We start from the raw sequence: 21,220 nt of genomic DNA, 5'->3' as shown, positions 1-21,220 counted from the left end.
CACTACGCTTTAGTAAAAGGGCCTCTTAAAGATTCCATGTAAATAATGAATATGGTAGGAGCAAAGTTTAGATACCCTTTCGGTCTGTCAGAAATAACAGTTTCCATATTTTCTATAGCCAGCTATATATTGTTTTCTATTCTTCCTTTTGGAATTTTTTCCCACTCTTTGCATACACTACTGCATGTGTGAGATCTACTCTTCAAGCCCAGGGACTGTAAAGGTAATTGCAAAACCGTCATCTTTCTTTCCTGTAACTACTTCATGGTTGATTCTGAGCTCCCCCCCCCCCCCCCCCAGAGTGCTGTATTTTCACAGACTCTGTAATATAGAACATGGCTGTGCATTTAATTTTCAATTTGTGAAAGTCAGACCATGTAACATCTTATTATCAAAGACTTCATTGGCTTTCAATTGAAGCCAGGATAATGTTTAAGTTTGGTCATATTTTATATAAAGTCTTACATGGGCTGATTTCGAATTATTTTGCTGACCAGTTTCAATTTGCTAATAAGAACATAAGAAACGCCTTCACCGGATCAGACCGAGGTCCATCTAGTCCGGCGATCCGCACACGCGGTGGCCCATTTAGGTACTCCTTTACTATTACTTAGTATTTGAACACACATGTGAATGAATAATGTTGTATTACTTCTTGTTATTAATGTTTGTAATTAAAATTCAATAGAAATCATTGGAAAAAAAAAACATATGCAAGGCAGAAAATGCGTCACTCCCAAAAATTCTTACCCGATTGTGCCTTGCGTTTTCCAAACATGGTGCATGGCAAAGAACACATTTCCACTAGCAGTACGGGAACCTTTCTGAAGAATAAAAAGATTAGGTTTGGTTATCCGGAAATCTTCTATCAGAAGTGAGCAGTTCTCAAAGTTTGAAATTTGCCAACAAATGTCAAAACTTCATTGCTCCACTGCTTAAATGTCAGTATTTTTCACACCAAGTTTAAATTTTTTTTTTTTTTATAATTCTTTATTCATTTTCATATTTTACATGAAGTGTACAAAATATTGAGTTACAACTAATGAATACACAATATCACTTTTATATCTATTACATAATATTCTGAACAAATTTTTTTATCCCCTCTCCCACCCCCCACCCTTCAAGTACTTTCCAATTACCTTATACATATTGTATACCATATTATAACATGTTACATATTGTATACCATATTATAACATGTTATGTAAAATTATTTTCACTACCCCCCCTCCATGTGTGCCATAAAGAAGACAAGAAAAGAAGATAAATCCTACTCATTCAGTACAATACTTTGTCAATGGCCCCCATATTTTTATAAATTTAGGATAAGTTTAAATTTTTAATAAGCCATTCCACAGCTGAAATGCTGAATATTTAACTTGGGATAAATTAAAACTGGCAGACCAGAAATAACTTTAATGAAATAAAACGCTCATTATGCTGAATGTTCTTCTATAGAAATATTTGCTATTTCTTGTGATCTACAACTACATTTGGTTAACAAGCACAGAAAATTCATTATGACCATAGCTCAGAGTATCCTCTAACACAATGTCTCTCAAACTCTGTGCCAAGACACAATGATGTGCCACGAGAGATTCCAGAAATTTATTTTATTTTTAAAAGCTCCCTTCATAAGTATACACTAGAATAGATGGCATGTATGCAAGAGTCTGTCAATGTTATGAGTGTCTACAACCACCCAGATAAGTATCATTCTTTAAAGTAATGGGTCCTTGAAAACTAATGGCAAGTAATTTTTATTTTTTATGCTATTAATTATTCTAACTTGAGCAACAAAACAATCAAAGCTTTGTTACCGTTGGATCTTATCTTTACAAACTTGGATTTTTCAGCTCTCACAGAAATTAAATAACAAAAAAAGAGAATGACTGCAGATGAAATACGTGTTTGCTTGTCGACTATTGAGCTGTGTTTTGAGTTAATTTGCATTTAAAAAAGCACATCCATTGCATTGATTAGAAATTCTTATCTACTTTAGTTTCACTGGTGTTACAATGAAATAGCTTAAAGAACTTTAAATAAATAAATAATTCTCAAGTTTAATTTTTTGTTGGTTTTGCAATTTTATAATTTCAATTCTAATGTGCCACGAAAAAAATTTGCTCCATTTAGTGTGCCAGAGTTAAAAAAGTTTGAGAGACACTGCTCTAGCAGCTCAGAGGTACATTCTTTGGCAAAAGACAGCAATTATTCAACATAATTGCATGTAGGGAAAAAGAGGTATTGATGCCCCTGTATAAGACTCTGGTGAGACCTTATTTAGAATATTGTGTACAATTCTGGAGGCCGCACCTTCAAAAAGATATAAAAAAGATGGAGTCGGTCCAGAGGAAGGCTACTAAAATGGTGCGTAGTCTTTGTCAAGGCATATGGGGACAGACTTAAAGATCTTAATATATATATACTTTGGAGGAAAGGCAGGACAGGGGAGATATGATAGAGATCTTTAAATACCTGTGTGGTGTAAAGGTGCATGAGTCGAGTCTCTCATTTGAAAGAGAGCTCTGGGATGAGAGCATAGGAGTATTCTAAGGAAATACCTTTCTACAGAAAGAGTGATGTGTGAAATAGGTGATGGAGACACACAGGGCCAAATTCTATAAACGGCGTCCCGACTGTAGGCGGTGGCAGGCATTCTACCGCTGTCTAAGCGGCCATTGGACCAACATTTTCTAAAAAACAACCACCACCCAAACCAAGCCGCCTACACCGTAAGCATCTGTCGAGAGTGCAGGGAAGCGCCTAGGGACGCTTAAGCTCACCCAAGGCTGGGCATAGTTTCGACCAGAGGCGGCCCTAGGTGTGTCATTTCAAATAGATTATGGCCAATGAACTGATCGCGGCAAGGAAATCTTTGCCGCGATCAGCTGAACAACTGCGGCAGGGAACCCCCGCACCCCTCCACAAGTCAGCCAGCAGGAGGGAAGCCCACTCCCTCCTGCCGGCACCACTCCTGAAACTCTCAAGTGATTGAGCTCAGGAGGAAGGATTGGATATTGGGTAGTGGAGGATCGCTACTAAAGAGCACCAAAGGAGGAGAAAAACGAACAATTGCAAATGAGCAGTCTAGAAGGAGGTTAGAGAAGGAAGGAAAACTGGGAGGTTAAATAAGAGCTGGAGTGAACAGACATTCTGGGATGTTGGGGGAAGAGCTATGGAGGGGAAAGGTGGTTCTGGGATCTTAGGGGGGGTATATTTTTCCCTTGGCTCCAGCTTTGCTCCTCTCACCACCAATGACAAATAATCTCTTAACTTTCTAAGCAGGCAAACTCTAAAAAAAACCTTGGAAACTACCATCCTAACTTGCTTTAATGATAACATTGAATCCAATAAGACACCCAGATATTTACACCGACTTGACACTGGAATCACTGTATTATCCAGAACAGTCTCCAATGGAAATACATTCAGATGTTTTTCTCAACCTACACACATAATTTCAGTTTTTCCAATATTCAATTTCAGCCGATTCTCCATCATCCACTCCTTAATCACCTGAAAACAATTCTCAATCTGAGAATGAGCATCAGATATAAATTAGGCACCTAACTTTAGGTACTTAAATGAGGAAAAACATTATAAGTTAGCATCTAAGTGCTTTATCACATTAACTGCAGAAGGGCGTGCATGTGGACAGGGCATGGATGAGTCAAAACACTTAAGGAAGACAACTTAGCAGTAAAATGTTAATACTACTATTTGATTGTTGGGCAGACTGCCATAATATTCAAAATATCATTGGCATCTAATTCAGAAATTATTGTAAGATAAGTTTAGCTTCCCAAAAACTACTCCACAGCACATTACATATCTTAAAAAACTCTCTCTAAATTTTATAGGACCAACATTCTTCATCAGTCCATTTCTTCAGCTTGCCCTGAAAAATTCATGTATTTCTTATTACTTATATTACTTAGTATGTCTTAATTATAGAACTTAGAAGTTCAAATCACTTATCTTAATCCCTGATATGAATTAAGTGGGATCGTCATCTGCCATCATTTACTATGTTACTGTTATCATTTTTGGACATGGATATGAATTATTCCTCCGCCATGAGGAAAACATTTTTTAGGCCGGCCATAGTCCTGCCCAAAACATCTCCAGACCTTTTCCAGTTTAAGATGAGTATATCCCACCTTAGTAAAACCAGAATTTATGCAATATCAGTGTCTAAGCTCTAGTTTAATAACATCCAGTTAAATGCTCACATTACGTATTATTACAATTTTTAACTTGAGGTATTGGACCTTCAGATGTACCACTCATGAGTTATGTGATCTCCGTTGAGGTTTACATGCCATAATTTCATGGATCCAATTTTTAATTTTTGGGTTTTTTGCTCTATTTTTTAAAAAACTTTTAAGTTTGTTTACTGATAGAAATGTAGTCCTTTTACTAAGGTGCAGTAGCCGATTTAGTACGCGCTAAATGCTAATGGACGCGTCAGCATTTAGCTTGCACTAAAATGGCTAGTGTGCCTTAGTAAAAGGACTATATAGTCTTCAAATGATTTTTTTGAACATGTCTAAAGCAAAATCAAAACTTAGTACACATCTTATACTTTGAGACTGCCTGGGAACTAATATCTGACATGATTCATATTTTGCATCATCTCAACATGCTGTATCAAGGAATGTCCCCTTCATAATGCCAGCCTCGCCAAAGTGCAAGGTCTTTACTATTTACAATTTGAATAGTTATTAGTGCTCTCCTAGATCTCGGCAATTGCAATTAATGAGTTCTTAAATTCTGGTTTATGCACATCTAAAAACTTGAATAGTGCTTCTGAAATAAGCAATTTTAATAATCTAAATAATAACAATGGTTAGTCCTGGGAAACGGCTCCTGGCTCAGGACTTTTGCTGCAATGATAGATTAGATATATGAAGATGGAGAAGGGGTGGGAGTCCTAAAACAGAGCACAAAAGAACAAAGCAAATACAAAAAGAGTAGGCATAGACCAAGGGTTTTCCACAGACAAGGAAAATAGCCAGAGATTAAGGTAAATTTTTAATAAAAATTCTAAACTAAGCTAATTAGAAAAGCCCGAGGCCTTACAAAGTCTACAATACAATGTCCAGTAGAGGATATGATTTGAAGCACAATTGAACAGATGGAGTCAAACAGAGCAGGAACTCCCAGGAGACTCATGGCACTAAATCCCCACTCTGGTTCTGACCAAGATGGAAATACAAAGACACAGGAAGAAAAGACTTAAGTAAAAAAAAAAAAAAAAAAAAGAGAGAGAGACATTCATTGCTAAATGCTAAGGCAACTTTCCTCTGCTGATGTATTGCACCTACTTTTTTTCCTATGGTATCCCTTCCTTCTTTTCTTACCTTTGCTAACATAATTCGAGTCTTTGCTACATCCAGAGGTGTGGTAACAGCAGCTGCAAATCCACCTGAACATTTAACAAGGGAGAAAACAAGATACAGCTTTCACACATTTCCAAAATCGGATCTATTGTAATAATGTATATGGTTCTACATATCATTTCACCCTGTTGTGGCATTACATAAAAAATTTAAGATCTTTGTTAACTTTTTTTTTAATATTCCTAGAAATGGCTTCTCAGAGTTCCAAGAGAAAGGGTAACACTTCCTGACTGGACTTATTAGTGGACACCCCTTTCTAAGGGCTCCTTTAACTAAGCAGCATAAGAGCATTTTACTACAGGCCGGTAAGATAAGTGCTCTGATGCTCATTGAATTCCTATAAGCGTTAAAGCACTTCCCTTACTGGCCTGTGGTATAATTCTCTTACACTGCTTAGTAAAACCCAGCCTAAATTCCCATCACAATCTCAAATGAAGTACATAAAACCTCCAGCTGATCAAATACATTTAATAAGCAAAGAAATTTAGAACCTGAGGGAAAAATTTTAGAGCAATTTAGAGACTGTAATGAAGCTAGCTACTTCAAAAGTTACTGGATTTTTACAGGGACAAGTCTCAGGATAGTAGCACACTGATATACACAATAAAGATGGTACGTGAAACCCACTGGAACAACTCCAAAATAACAAAAAAAATCCCACTATTCAAAGCATAAGGTGTAAAAAAGGATCTCAGAATGTGCTAAAGATGTTTTACTTCTTGGTGACAGGGAATAATCCTCAGCCACGTCTGGCAAGGTTCCATGTTTCATTCATTGATCCTGAAAAACCTCTCCGAGTGACTGAACGCTGCTGAATAAACATGCAGCAGCCTATGTGAACCCTTGAGAAAGCCAGCAATTCTGGCGAAAGGGGTCCCATCGGGCTGTGGCTCTTAGGGGGAAATTCTCTAAGAGGCACCTAAATAAATAGGCATCTAAAGTTAGAAACCTAATTTAATTAGTAAATTGGCTCCAATAATGAGCTTTAATAAGCTTATAATTGAAAAATAAAATTTAATTGGGAGATAGGCGCCTATCTTCTTAGGCATGATTCTACAAAAGGTAGCCTAACACCAAAGTAGGTGGGTTTAGGGGTGGAGAAAGACTTAGGCACCACTAAGTGCAATTCTCGAAAGGACTTAGGCACCTATAATGGACGCCTCTAGAATTCTGGCCTACATTACAGGTGCTTAACTTAGGCGCCACTAAGCGTGATTCTGTAATGGGTACCTAAGTGTGATTGACATACAATAGATGCCTATCTGTAGGCGCCCATTACAGAATCTGGCCCTGCCTAATTTCAATGGCTTGCCACTACAAAGAAGAGGGGGGGGGGGTCCAGCCATTGAAAGGTGCCTAGAGTTAAGTGGCAAAATGCAAACTCAAGCCAGTATTCTATAATGCAGTGTATTGCAAACTGTGTGCTACAGCACAGCAGATGCCAGGGTGTGCCCCGACGGAGGGGCACTCATGCTTGTACGGAGGGGAGGCACTGGCACTGGCTGACTGCTTATAGGATGTGCCTCTCACAGCGAGAGTCAGTCAGCCAGCACCGACGACTCTCATCCTCACCGGCGTCTCTCCTTCAGGATCCCCCACCAAAGTGACAGCTTCAGGGTCATGGCTGGAAGGCCTCTGCGCATGAGCGTACATCGACATGATGATGTCACGTATGCGCACATCATCGTGTCAACATCTGCACACTTCTGGGTGCCTTCTGGCCGGGGCACTGTGTTTAGAGTGCCACTAGCCGACAAGTTTGTAGGACACTGCTCTAACAGCAACTACACAGAATATTGCTGTTACTCATGTGCTAGTTTGCCATATTTTAGAATTATTACATGAGAACTCACTATCACCCATTTTGTTGGCAATAAGGGCTTCTACGTTATCTGGGTGTTAACCAGTTAGCATGCAGTAATATAGATGCACTGACTGGTTAGCGCAAGAACTATGCTTATGTTTATTAAGAACTTTATATACCGCATAACAGCCTAAAAAGATCTAAGCGGTTTACAACTACCACTCCCCACTCCTGACATGTCCCTTAAAAATTTTTTTTTTTTTTTTTTTTTAAATTTAGCATTTGGTTAACGCATGCAAATATCAAAATTCTGTAAGTCAGCCGAGCGAGTCCTGTGGTACTCCATTTTTGCTATGTTAGGTGTGTTATCACATACAAAATGGATCATCTCAACTTTATTAGAAGGTCTTGTACCTACAAATACTTGGCATGGCAAAGAAAAGCAAGGCAAAAATAAATTTTTGGAGATGAAGGAGCCATCGGGTACAGTGACTGAGTGGTCCTTTGTTTAATCTTCAGAAACTTCATGTTATGTAGTAGGGGCAGTCGTCAGCTCCTTCTGCTTAAGGTCAAATCATTTAACCCTTCATTTCCCCAGGTACAAAATAAGTAGCTGCATATAATATGTAAACCATTTTGATTGCAACGACAAGTATGTCAAATCCCATCCCCTTTCCAGAAAATAAGATTAAAGTTGTATTTGCTGTTTCTCATACAAATGAAGTTTACTTCCACTACAGCTGAGGTTTAGAAAATGTTTTTTTCCTTCTATATATGGGGATCAATTTCTATATATGGAGATCAATTTCCTTCTATATATGGGGATAGAATTTAGGGTGTAATGAAAGTCAGGTTTTACCGCACCTAACTTTACTATGGGAGTAATTAACTTACACAATCTCAGCAGGGCCGTAATGAGCTACGTGCGGCCACATAGGGTGCAAGGGCTCTAAAACAAAGTCTTGTCCATTGCTTTCCCTGCTTGCCTGTGACTAAGTGAGCAGGATAGGAGCTCAAGGGAATGTGTCACCCGGAGCGTCACAGGACAGTCCTGTGTCTCAGTATGACAGCTACTGTATGTCACTTCCATGGTACAAGAACAATACTGTTGCAATCGACCTTGTCAGCAGCATTATTCTGGGAGCATCGACTGAAACCTAAGGAATCGTTGAAAATCCTTTGTTAACTAGAACTCAGTATATGGACCTTACAACTAGCCAGTAGGTGTCACCATGATGTGCAACAGATACAGGTGTTGAAGAATCTCTCTACTGCATCCCCAACCTAGGTTGGCCTAGAGAAGAAACTACGGAGAAGCATGGGGATAGAAATTTCACCCATCCTAACAAATACCCACCTCTACCCTCTAAGATCCATTCCATCCCCAAAATTAATGTACTCCATTTCCACCTGTACCTGAAAGAGTCAATGTTATTATTTACTGGCTTGCAGCTCTCTGTTTCCTCCCAACCCCAACAGCCTTCCATGATTTTTTGGGGATGAACCAATGATAGTTGCAAAAGTCTGTCTAGTGTTCCAGCTGCCTCTTTGGGCATTCTAAGCCTCATTATAATGTTCCAATTGCCTCTCTCAGTACATTCCAAGCCTCATTCTGGAGTCACCAGAGATTTGACTACTCTCTCATAGGAATCCCATGGTGACTTCTTCCATACCTGCGGGAATCCCACGGGTTCCCATAATCCCCGTTCCTGTGCAGCTCTCTAGAAGAGACATCAAAACCAGGAATCAGGTCTCAGACTGGCAGTGCCAGTGAGCCACCTAGCCGGCCCCAATACTCTTAAGACAGGTTAGTCCGCTCAAAAATGTTTTTAATGTCTTACTATTACTAGTAGAGCTTATTACTTTTTATTACAGCATTTACTAATTTAAGAAGCTGAGGCTTTATCTGCATTAGGGAGACTGTTAATGCAGCTGTGATAACTGGAAAACTGCTGGAACAAAAAAATAAGGGGGGGGGGCATAAGTGAATGATGCAATGTTTCCTCTTCTTGCCAGGAAAATGGATTTTTTTTTCTTTCATTTGCCAAGATGGTTCACGGCATGAATGGTTTCTGAACAGATGTCCTCAGTTTGTACATTGTCATGCATTCATTCCCAATGAGAGAATAGTAATGTCAAACCCCTAAGGTTTTAATAAAAAATAAGCATACTCTGTAATGTCAGTATTAAAATATGTATTCAGGCCCCGATGTTCTATATTTATCGTTAAAATCCTGTGTGTCGTTGTAGCGCCGGTAAATTTTCTGATTTCAAAAAGACGAGCGATGCTGCAAAAAACTTCACTTGCAAATGAACTTCGCGGATGTCCACGGAAAATCCACCAGACCAGTTCCTATAAGAACATAAGAAATGCCTCCGCTGGGTCAGACCAGAGGTCCATCGTGCCCAGCAGTCCGCTCATGCGGTGGCCCAACAGGTCCAGGACCTGTGCAGTAATCTTCTATCTATACCCCTCTATCCCCTTTTCCAGTAGGAAATTGTCCAGTCCTTTCTTAAACCCCTGTACCGTACTCTGCCCTATCACGTCCTCTGGAAGCGCATTCCAGGTGTCCACCACATGTTGGGTAAAAAAGAACTTCCTAGTATTAGTTTTGAATCTGTCTCCTATCAACTTTTCCAAGTGCCCTCTTGTTCTTTTATTATTCGAAAGTTTGAAGAATATGTCCCTCTCTGTTGGAAAAATTGACTGATACATACATAGAATGGTCCATAGGAGGAGATATAAATATACGCATGCGCCAGGATGCATGAGCATCAATCAAAGGCGTGCCTTATTGTAGAACATCATGGGCACATGCCATAAGTAAAGGCTTTTTTTCCACACTGCTTCTGTGAGACATATAAGCAGCCCCATAATTATATATTATTATTTTTTTAATTTTTTTTTTAACTTCCACCTCTTATGCAAGTGACAGCTCCAGAACTGTTTTATTTTTCTTAACCTATTAACACATTTTTCTCATTTCTGACCGGAAGAAGGTATTTCTTTTGAAAGCTAATCAAAACATGTATTGTCAATCCAATTTTAAAAAGTGATTTTGGTTTTCCTTTTTTTGCTTTGTTTTATTTCTGTTTACTAAGTGCATGCCCAGGGCAGAATGGAGTGCCTTAGTTCAAACCTTTTGACTCGTCAGTAACACAATACTGCATTCTGATCCTCCGTACACTGTTCTGGGTCTGCCCAGATGTTTTGTCCTCCATTCTGCTACCCTGAAGGCTTCAGCCTCCGAGCTCTTGCAGCAGTATCTTCTCCTCTCCTGACACTAGTTAATCTGCAGTGCTGTCAAAGATGTCACGTGAGCTGTGTGAATCATGGCCTTTTGCTGAAATCACTTAAACCCCCTCCAGAACAGCCCAAGGCAGACAGCTGCACCATCCCGCGCCCAAGCAAAGTTTTTCCTCACAGAGCGGTTTACAAATCCCCTGCAGAATCATCTGAAAGCCTGACTGACAGGCTCTGTGCTTCACACGACACAGATTTGTTAAAACCAAATTAGCTGTCTTTTAAGTGGACACCTTTTTCTCAACAACCCACCCCCACCGCTCTGCTTCTTTTTCAGAAGGTCTTCCATGCCCTCAACCACGAGAATAATTTTTCTCTAAAAACAAAACAGGAATTACAAAAGAATGCTGCTCTGGTATACTTAATATATTTTCAGTTTCTTCTCCCTTCTTTGGTCTCTCTTAGTGTAACAACACGTAAATCCTCCACACCTGCAAACGCTCCACAGACTGCAGCCTGCCAAGAATCCACCACATGACCTTGCTTCCTAGACCAAAGATCCTGCAGTTAAAGAGAGAAAGAAACAAAAGCCTTTAAGTGCTTGAATCCATCTGAACACCCATTGGGCCAATGATGAAGAGGGGACGCTAAGTGAAAAGTTCTTTGGGTGTGATGCTCCCAAGTAATTTCGCTTTCTGTTGATAGGAGCAAGTAAAACGAGAGAAAGGTCAGGCATTAAAGAATGACAGCAATCATTTCAGATTTGAGATTTATGGGGTTCTATGTTCCATGAATGGTTTTCGCAAGTAAAATAATACAAAACTTAGACTAGCATACTAAGGGGTGAAGTTTCCAATGTGAGCTATTGTTAAACTGTGTAATTTTAGCAGAGGTTCTCATTGTAGGTTGGAGGCTGAACTCTTACAAGGTTTTGGAGAGAGTTGGGGACCTCTCTGATGAAGACTATCACCATAACTTGGCCAGGATGTGTCCTTCTTCAGTTAAGGATTGTATACATTATTGGCTGTTCTTCGCTCCTTGGACCACCTCTGCTGTCTTTCAGTTTTCTTGTTGCCTCTACCACTTGAGATCTTGCTAGGTACTTGGGACCTGGGTTGGTTACTGTTGGATACTGGGCTTGAAGGACCTTTGGTCTGTCCCCGTATAGCAATTCTTATGTTCTTTCTTGTGAGAGCTGAGTTAAGCAGGGAGGTGTCTGATATGATTCACCTTTTCATGTCATGGCCAAAATATATGGTAGGTTAGCAAGGTGTTTAGTCACTTGCTAAAATTTAGGTGTCATCCTGTTTGGTTCTCTTATTGGCTATAGCAGATCAAGAGGACCCAATTTCCTTTAGTAATTTTCATTCCTTCTTTCTTTTCGTTTTCTCTGCACTTTCATATTAGGTTAGGTCTCTAAGAAAGAAAAAAAGCCCAGGCAAAACACACACATGCTTACAAACTCTGTTTTTCCAGTGTATTTCCAAAAGTGTCCTGATGCGCGGCTCCTGACACAGGACCAAGGACAGAAGACTGGGGCATTTCTTGGTCACTGTGGCCGAACCATTGTATGTCAGCTCTAGCCGCTAATATTGGCTCTTCTACTAATTCTTAACCATGGTGTTAATATTACTATATGAAAGAGATCCTCTCTAAAAGGCAAGTAACAAAATTCTCCGATTCATTTAGGATTAGGTGGAAAGGAAGGAGAAAAAGGTCAAAGCGAAATAGAAAGGGGGGGCAAAAACCAATTTTAACTCAAGGTGAAAAAACCCAAACTTTTATTAGTCAGACTTGATGCAGATCTGTATTTTTGGAATGGAGGCGCTTGCCTCAGGAGTCAACAAGTAAACCAAATATGTCGCAATCTAAGAAAAGGTACCAAGTCTTAGTGCACGCTTACTTGAGAAACGAGGCAACAATGTCAGTCGGGTTCTATTTATTTGTTGAATTATATTATTAATTGAAACGGTATATCTCCGGCAAATGAAATGACAGAAAGATGTGGTTTGTTGCATTCGAATCAATGTCTTCTTGATTACTTAACCAGCTGAATAGCTCAATTTCTAAGACTTTTTCTTGGATTATGACACAAAAGCACATGTGGACAATCTGAACAGCAGCATCCTTTGTAAAACAAATGCCAACCTAGTAAAATATTGTAGGCTGCAACTTAATTGCAGGTTGCCAAAAAGCATAATCACAAGCAACTCTGATTCACTTTCAAATTTGGTAGAAAGGAAGGGGGGAAAAGGCCAGCCACAATGGGGGTAAACACAGATTTGGCCTCCTCAAAAGAGACTTTTCTTGCAGCCCTTAGCCAGGATGGAGATCTGTATCAATTACTTCAATCATTCCAGGAAGATTTATATTTTTGTGCAAGTAGAAATGATACACACGCATAAGGGAAAGTTATAGCATCGTTTCCAACTTTCCAAGATCTTTAACAGGAAGTGCAATGAAAGTTAAGGCTTTAAAAAAAAACCAAAACTATGATACTATATAGCCAGCAAAAGCCGGAGGCCCTCACAAATTAAGAGAAATAGAATTCCAGAGAGATATGGGGGCATAAAGATCTCAAACATGTAAGCCTCTTCTACTGGATTCTTATAAGTAAATTTATAAATCTCACCTGCTCTTTTCAGGACCCTTTCTTTGAGGTGTACAATTGGCTAGTTCAAAGAATTAGGCATACCACTCGTATAAAAAAGCTTTTGCAAAAGGACACACTTATTTCTGAAGAAGCCTGAACTAATCCTTAGGATCTCAATAGTAATAGTCATCTCATTTTGAAAGCACTTTACCTAGTTTTAAACACTCTCCAAAGACACTGTCTTATGACAATGCTATTTGTTGGATGATGTCTGTATCAAGGTATATCTCTCTCAAACACCTGACCACCACATTAAGGAATCTTAACTTTACTTGCACAGATTTCCATCAATGTACCTGTGATGGGAAGGGAGCCTCTTCTGCCTTTCATAAAGATATGTATTCTTTGTAGAAGAAAAACTGTATATAAAAGCCTTCATTAGCTTCCTGTTGCGAGGTTTGCATTGCTCACCGATACGGAGCAAACAGCAGTTTGGAAATCTTTTTCAGAAGAGTTAGCAAGTCACCTTAGCAAGAAAAGCTGAGAGAGGTCTATTTCCTTTCATTCTACCCCCTCCCCTGAGTAGAGCAGACATTTGTATGCTAAGGGGACTCCATTTCCCCTTAGGCTATTCCTTACAAAAAGATTCCAGCTTGGCCCCATTTCCTCCATTTGAAACCAAAGGCTAAATCTCATCCTTCGCACAGAGCAGGTGCTTTCCTATCGTTTTAGTCAAAGGTATTTAAAATAAATAAAAATGTTTAGTGGCTACTATACATTCTTTATCAGATACAAAATAAGCTTCAGTATCTATTAAGGAAAACTGGACTGATATCTTTTGTGTTCTACACATTTCAGAAAATCAGTACTTATTTTTCCAGTTTTAAGTTATTTTTAAAAATGACTAAAGTAGGGGCTGGAAGCAATGACATGTGAAACAATTTTAGAAATTACATTGCAGAGAGCAAGTCCCTTAATAGCACTCGTGTTACAAAGGGATTAAGAAACAAATTGCATCAACTTTTATAACTACTATGGCAAAGCAAAGAGATCCCGTAATTATCTAGTTGGTTCAATGTTAGCAATCAGCAATATTCTGTATAATGCTACAATTGACTGCATATTTTTATTCCAATTTATGTTAATGCATCACTGAGGACACTTTTCAAAGTGTCCACACAGGGACATAATCCTTTATACTCGTACCTGTGGGTTTTGCATCAAATTCACAAAACTGTGAGACTGTGTGGCACAGTGGTTAGAACTACAGCCTCAGCACCCTAAGGTTGTGGGTTCAAATCCCATGCTGCTCCTTGTGACCCTGGGCAAGTCACTTAGGGCCCAATTCACTAAATTCACTGATCCTGTAACAATCGTCGCTAAACCGGTTTGACTGGTTTAGCGATCGTTGGTGTTCCCCGACCTGATTAACAAAACCGCTTAGGTCAGTAAAATGCAGGAGCGGTATGTCAAATCTTAAATAAACATAAATATAAATAAACAAAAAACTGCTGTCCAATGAGCTTTTCCAAGCACTCACCCAATCTCCGATCCCATGCTAATGAGGGGAAATGCCCTGCGAAAGTAGGCAGCGATCGAATCACAAAGCAGAAGAAAAAATACCTATCGGGTTTGCCAATCCGAAAAAGAGCAATGGCTGAGGACCAGTCGCTCACAATCCTTGTCGACTCTCCTGCCCTGAAATTTCAGTATCGAGGTTACAATCCCGCATAATTTTTAAACCGGGCTGCAGGTTATTACAAAGTTGCCTATGGTCTGGCTCCCTCGTACTTAGTGGCTTCATTTTCCATTACCCTTAATAAAAACACCAGAAGATCTCATGCCCTTTTTATATTTTCATCTGTTAAGGGTTGTAAAAGTAAAAAAAATACCATCATCACACTCTTGCTTTTCAGGCAGCTTTCTATGATAAGGATTTTCAATAACTTTTATCTTCATCCCACTCTTATCCACATTTTAGAAAACAATTAAAAACACTCCTTTTTTCTAGGTTTATAGCCAACTAGATTCCTTCTAAATGATGTCCTCCTAATTGGACTTTCCTTATTAATCTTTTATAAACTGCATTGAACTTTACGGCTATGCGGTCTAGAAATCCGATGTGATGTTTTGTTATAATGCCGCAATTGTGGAATCATCTACCGTGAGAATTGAGATTGGAGGTAAATGTTAAAGCGTTTAAAACAATGTTGAAAACTTTATATTTTCGTGAAGCATTTGTTGAAAATTCAATATTGCCAGACTTGGTGCATATATATTAGTGGAAACGGGTCTTCTGTGATGCAGAATTGATACAAGAATTTTACTTAATTGTTGTAATTCGTAAGGTATGAATGAGGGTGTGCATATTTCTGTTTTCTACTTAGATCTGTCCTATTTAATATGGACTTCCTTTCTTTTATGTATTTTTAATTGTAAACCGCTTGGACCTGTCATAAGAACAAGCGGTAAAACAAATTTTAATAAAACACCAGGCCCAGGACAAATATCAGGAAGTTCTGTTTCGCACAACGAGTGGTGGACGCTTGGAACGCTCTCCTGGAGGAGGTCGTGATGGAGACCAACATTCTGGGATTCAAGGGCAAGTTGGATGCACACCTTCTTGCAAATCACATTGGGGGATACGAGTAAACAAGGTTTCTCAGCAGGGAACACCGGGCTTGGCCTCCGCGAGTGCGGGTCGCCAGACTGGATGGACCTAGGGTCTGGTCCGGCGAAGCCATTTCTTATGTTCTTATGTTCAAAGGGGTCCTTTTTCTAAGGCACACTAATTGATTTAGCGAGCACTAAATAAAGCACTCATAAAATACAATGGGCGACTTAGCATTTAGCGCGTGCTAAATCAGTTAGGGCGCCTTAGTAAAAGGACATAAATAATAAGCAGATCTCTACTCTTAATAGTTTACTCCACTATTTCTCAAAATGGGTAAATTTCAGATCTTTCTTCCAGACTATCACAAAGTTGATTTGTAGACCATAATTTGCCAGTGAAGCTGACACACTTTGCATAATAAATATATCATAATATGATATTTCCAGATATCAAAATAATTCCTAATGAAATAGAGCAATTAGTCACATTTATGGCACTTGACCCCCCTGTCTGGAAATATTAAAATTAATGGCCATGAATGGCTTCAGGTAAACACAACAAAAAAAAAGCTTCCAAACATTTGTGAAAAGTAAAATTGAAAACCAATTTCTTAGTTTACTAAATAAGCCTCCTTGTTATATCATAGCATGCCAGAAAGACTGGCTCTTTGCCTACAGAGGTCCCTCTGGTAATGCCTGGACATTTCTCAAGTCTGTAGTAGCTTCCAAGATTCTAAGTTTATTCTGGATTTGATATACGACCCATTGGCACAGCCATCTGAGCGGTTCACAATCTAATCAGGTTCTCGAAGTATTTTTCCCTATCTGTCCTGGCAAGCTCACAATCTGACAATGGAAGTTTAAGTGTCTTCAACCCACAACCTCAGATTGCTGAGGCAACAATTCTAACCACAAGGCCACGCCTCCACTCCAGTGTTGATTTTCTGAATATTATGTGAGCGCTGCTGGCCCGAAGCTCCTCTGCAGCAAGGTATTTATGGTTGCGGTTGGCTGGGATCGGTTGGGAAGGGAAGGATGGAGGGTCATTGGCGGTTCGGCAGCGGGTGCTCAAGGGTTCTGCTGCATAGGAGGATGGAGGGATAGAAAGATGCTGCAGAGGGAAGGCACAAGGGGATGGGTTAGAGGGGAGGAAAGGTGTTGCACATGTGGTGGGAAGGAAAGAAGAAGAATTGGGGTGAAGGCGGGAGAGATGATCATGTACATTCTGTGATAAAAAAGAAAAAAGATATTCAATCACTTAAGAGTCAGTAAATAAGCTGCTGAGAGTGATAATGTATTTATAATCGATAAGACCCCCAATGATAAAAACTTTATTTCAAAATCAAGCATACCAGATTGTTTTTTGGCTGTCAATTATTAAACATAATTTAGTTTCCCAGAAAGATATTACTAATAAGGGCAACAACTGCTTCTTCTGTTCTTTGCCTTCTTTCACTGCTTCAGATACAGTACACAGAAATTTGCAGATGGTGTGGGAATGTTTTTGAAAGTAATGACCATGTCAATGATGCTTATTGTGAAACTAATAAAGTGATTTTTGTTTGCCCAACAGCTGCTGGTTTCATTGTTCTTTTGTGAGAAAAATGCAGCCAGTATACTAAAAAGAATGAACGCACATTTCTAATTGGTTAGAAGTGGTATCAAACCTTGAAACTGGGCAGTAGAAGTACGTCTCAAACATTCATCTGCTACGCAAATAAACTGCACGAACGTAGTTTTAATAAAAATCTTTTTAACTATAAATATATGACCTAATTTTCTATGTGTTTAGGTTTAAATTTTGAGCCAATTACATTTTAATTTCTTTTGTTTTGCCAAGTCTTATAAATAGCCCTCATTCACAAAGCAAAAACAAATTGAGACAGAGTAATAAAAACAATAGCCAGTATACATCAAGTATACGGTGAAATTTTTCTTCCCTACTCATTTTCTTTCCTTGAGTCCTACTAGATCAGGCCGGACATATAGGTTATGCTCTCCCAACTAGCAGATCAAGGCAGACAATACAGACTTATCAACACCATCGCTAGTATAAGGATTGGTGTAATCCTGTAATTAGTCAGGTATACTCTTGTCAAAATTCAAGGAACTATCCCACTCTACTGCAGATAATTAGCAATTAAAACTACAATAACAATGAGATTAATGACTATAAGAGAACCATACCAGATCTTAATATTCAACATAATTGTCTTTATTTAATTTCTCTCTGTTTTTATGCATATCCTGGGTGGGTGAGGGATATTTTGTTGGTTTATTTTGTGATTGTACTGTTGAAAGGGTGGGGTGGGATATTTTTCTTTGTATTATTATTGATGGAATTTAAGTGCTTATGTTGATTATTAATGTTTGTAAAATTCATGGCACTTGTATTAGTTTAAATTAATAAAGATTAAAAAAAAAAAAAAGAAGTCTGGAGTAAACCTGAAAATTTTTTGCAATCTATTAACATAGTAGATGACGGCAGATAAAGACGCGAATGGTCCATCCAGTCTGCCCAACCTGATTCAATTCAAATTTTTTAAATTTTTTCTTCTTAGCTATTTCTGGGCAAGAATCCAAAGCTCTACCCGGTACTGTGCTTGGGTTCCTACTGACGAAATCTCCGTTAAAACCTACTCCAGCCCATCTACATCCTCCCAGCTATTGAAGCCCTCCCCAGCCCATCCTCCACCAAACGGCCATATACAGACACAGACCGTGCAAGTCTGCACAGTACTGGCCTTATTTTAGGAGTATTGCTATTTTTAAGAATTAAGTTATTTGTTTCACTTAATAGTTATCAACTTTATATAGTAGGCTAAGTATTTGGTGGTTGCTTTTTGTAATTATTGACCCCCTTCCCCCTTTCTACCCTCAAGCTCATGTTTGTATTTGTAAATTGTCTTTTAATGTTCACTCTTCCCCCACCTATAATTATTATTTTAACCGACCCGGCAGAGGCAATGCTTATGTTCTTATGTTCTTTTATTTTTAGCATTGTAAACCGGCTAGATACTTGTCGATGGTTGGTATATTTAAAATAATAAAACTTGAAGCTATACATTTTGCTTTCATACCATTAATATGTTTGTGATAAAGCAAATCCTTTATCTAATCTAATCCTTAGGTTTGTATACCGCATCATCTCCACGTTCGTAGAGCTCGACGCGGTTTACAGTAGGAGAAATAGGAAGGAACTACAACAAAGGGTTAGAGGTAGAAGTGTGAAGAAAATTTAGAGGACTTGGGATGCCAAGATATAAGAGTTTCCTTGATTCCTAAGTTGGACGGAGACTTACATTTTTTGAGAAAAGCTAGGTTTTCAGATGTTTGCGGAAAACTTGGAGAGAGCTCAAGTTCCGAAGAGGGGAGGTAAGGTTGTTCCAGAGCTCAGTGATTTTGAAGTGGAGGGAGGTCCCTAGCTTTCCTGTGTGGGAAATGCCTTTTAGCGAGGGGAAGGATAGTTTTAATTTGTGGGAGGATCTGGTGGTATTAGGGTTTGAGGAATTCCAAGAAAGAGGGATAAAGGGAGGGAGGATACCGTGTAGGATTTTGAAAGTTAAACAGGCACATTTATAGTGGACCCTGGCGATTATATAGCAGTCACAACTTTAATTCACACCTCCAAGATTTGACATAATAATTGGCTTACCTTTAAAAACTCCCAAAGAGGAAACTGAACCAGAGAGAATGGAATCTAGGAAAAACAAAACAAAACATTGCATATGTTACTAAAGCACTTTAGGAACGTATGCCAATTGGCTTCATAAATACTTGCCCCAGTAATTGTTAACATATTACTCAGAGAATATTAACCCCCCCCCTCCTTTTACAAAATTGTAGGAATTCTATGAGCGTCAGAGCTGTTGCATCTGCAGCCAGCGCTATAAATCTCGCTAAACTTTTGTAAAAGGGAGGGCAAGTTACTAAGGCCTGGATTCTCTAAATTGCGCCTTAACTTAGGCGCTGGTAGGTGCTTAAGTTAAGTGAAAAAACACCATTTAAAATGCTACTTAAAAATTTTAAGGTGCTGGAATCCCGCCTACTGGCATCTAATGCCAGAAGTGGTGTTAAGAGGCCTGTAGACACCTCCAGAGGCGCGATTCACGTTAAAGGTAGCTGCTGGAAATGTAGGCCTTGAAAACCCTGACCTACATTTCCGGCACCTATCTTTGCCAGAGGTGTAATTCATTAAATGGCGCTGTCACAGGACTGACACGTAATCGGTGGCTGCTTTTAGGGCGGCCGCCAACAACGGCACCATTTAGCAAATCTGGCCCTACGTGTATAGACTTTCATAGTTCTTTAAATACTGCTAATAAGATAATAGTTTCATTCTTTTCTCTCTCTCCATTACATTTAGGATTTTTTTTAAGGAATTTATTTAGGTGTTATTTTATAGCGAATGAAGAGCTCTTTCAGGAAGCAAAAAAAAAATAAAAATCTCTGTTTATTGGTGTTTTTGCACCATAATATAACAAAGTACTTGTATACCGCATTACCCTTCAGTTCTATGTAGTTCACAATTAGCGTGAAATGTGCATTGACAATGGCGGCCATTTTGAAGAACCACGCTAGCAGATTGAAGGCGTGTTTTCAATGCCAGCTTCATTTTTCATCCCCTGATGTAGCATTATCTATGAGGTGAAACACTTTTCCCTCTGGACAGTGTTCTCACCAACATTTCGACAGAATTGTCAATACACATTTCACGCTAATTAGAGTACTTTGTAAACAATTTACTATGCTCACAATTGTAGCTTTCATTTCAAAGTTTATTGGCGTGGAGTCTTGATTTCAACAAACTCACAGTGATAAAGAAGATTTTAATAAATATCAGTGTGTACGACTGAGTCATATTGATGTTGTAGAATTTTTTTCATTCCAGTGGTGATGCAGGCTCCTTTTGGGTACCTTGCAGCCCGGGAACCACTGTATTGAGGTTTGTTTTCTCCACAATTTATTTATTATTTTTTTCATTATTTGAGTTTTTGTTTTAATGTTTGTGGCAGTCCTTCCAATACTTACCAGTAGTGTGTTTTTCATATTTTGTGTGATTTTGCTCAATTTTTTATATTACGCATATGCTATGAAGGGGGGGGGAGGTTTGAAAACACCTATGCTTTATTTAAACTAAGAGAATAAAAACTATATAGAGCCTCAGAATGGTATCTGCATGCCCATAATAGATAAGAGCACAGTATTGGTTGACAGATTCAGGTGCCCTGAGTTACGGTGTGCCGGTTCCCGGCCAGATAAAGATTGAGACCGGAAGCAAGTTGGTTCTTGAGCAGTGGTGTCTTTACTGCCTTCTGGAAGGGCAGTAGGTTGCCAATTTCCCTGATAGCAGGAGGGAGTTGGTTCCATAGTTTAGGCATGCAGTATGAGTACGCTCACTTCCGGGCTGTTTCCAGGTGAAGGTTGGACAGCCTAAGTTCAAGCTGCAATCGGAGTGGCAGCTGAGGGTGGTAGATTAGGAGCTTCCTTGCTATGTAGTCGGGGGTCATGCCATGGAAGCGTTTAATTAGTTGTTTGAGATGGAGCGTTGGTGTATT

General features: G+C 39.1%; 1 protein-coding gene across 2 annotated transcripts in view; it reads right to left on the bottom strand.

The window, feature by feature from the left end:
- The window catches only part of SLC25A26 (solute carrier family 25 member 26), a 105,893-nt gene that overhangs the window by 5,416 nt on the left and 79,257 nt on the right, over positions 1-21,220 (bottom strand). For both annotated transcript variants that reach the window (XM_033926738.1, XM_033926736.1), the window contains 4 exons: positions 19,318-19,362; positions 10,948-11,017; positions 5,370-5,434; positions 751-824 (listed from right to left, as the gene is read on the bottom strand). In XM_033926738.1, the coding sequence (XP_033782629.1) occupies positions 751-824; positions 5,370-5,434; positions 10,948-11,017; positions 19,318-19,362 (254 nt within the window). The remainder of the gene's footprint in view (positions 1-750; positions 825-5,369; positions 5,435-10,947; positions 11,018-19,317; positions 19,363-21,220) is intronic.

Source organism: Geotrypetes seraphini, chromosome 17 (assembly GCF_902459505.1).
Source record: "Geotrypetes seraphini chromosome 17, aGeoSer1.1, whole genome shotgun sequence".
In the NCBI taxonomy this organism is placed as follows: Eukaryota; Metazoa; Chordata; class Amphibia; order Gymnophiona; family Dermophiidae; genus Geotrypetes; species Geotrypetes seraphini.
The sequence above is the reverse complement of the archived record's forward strand: the minus strand, read 5'-3'. Positions and strand labels throughout refer to the sequence as shown.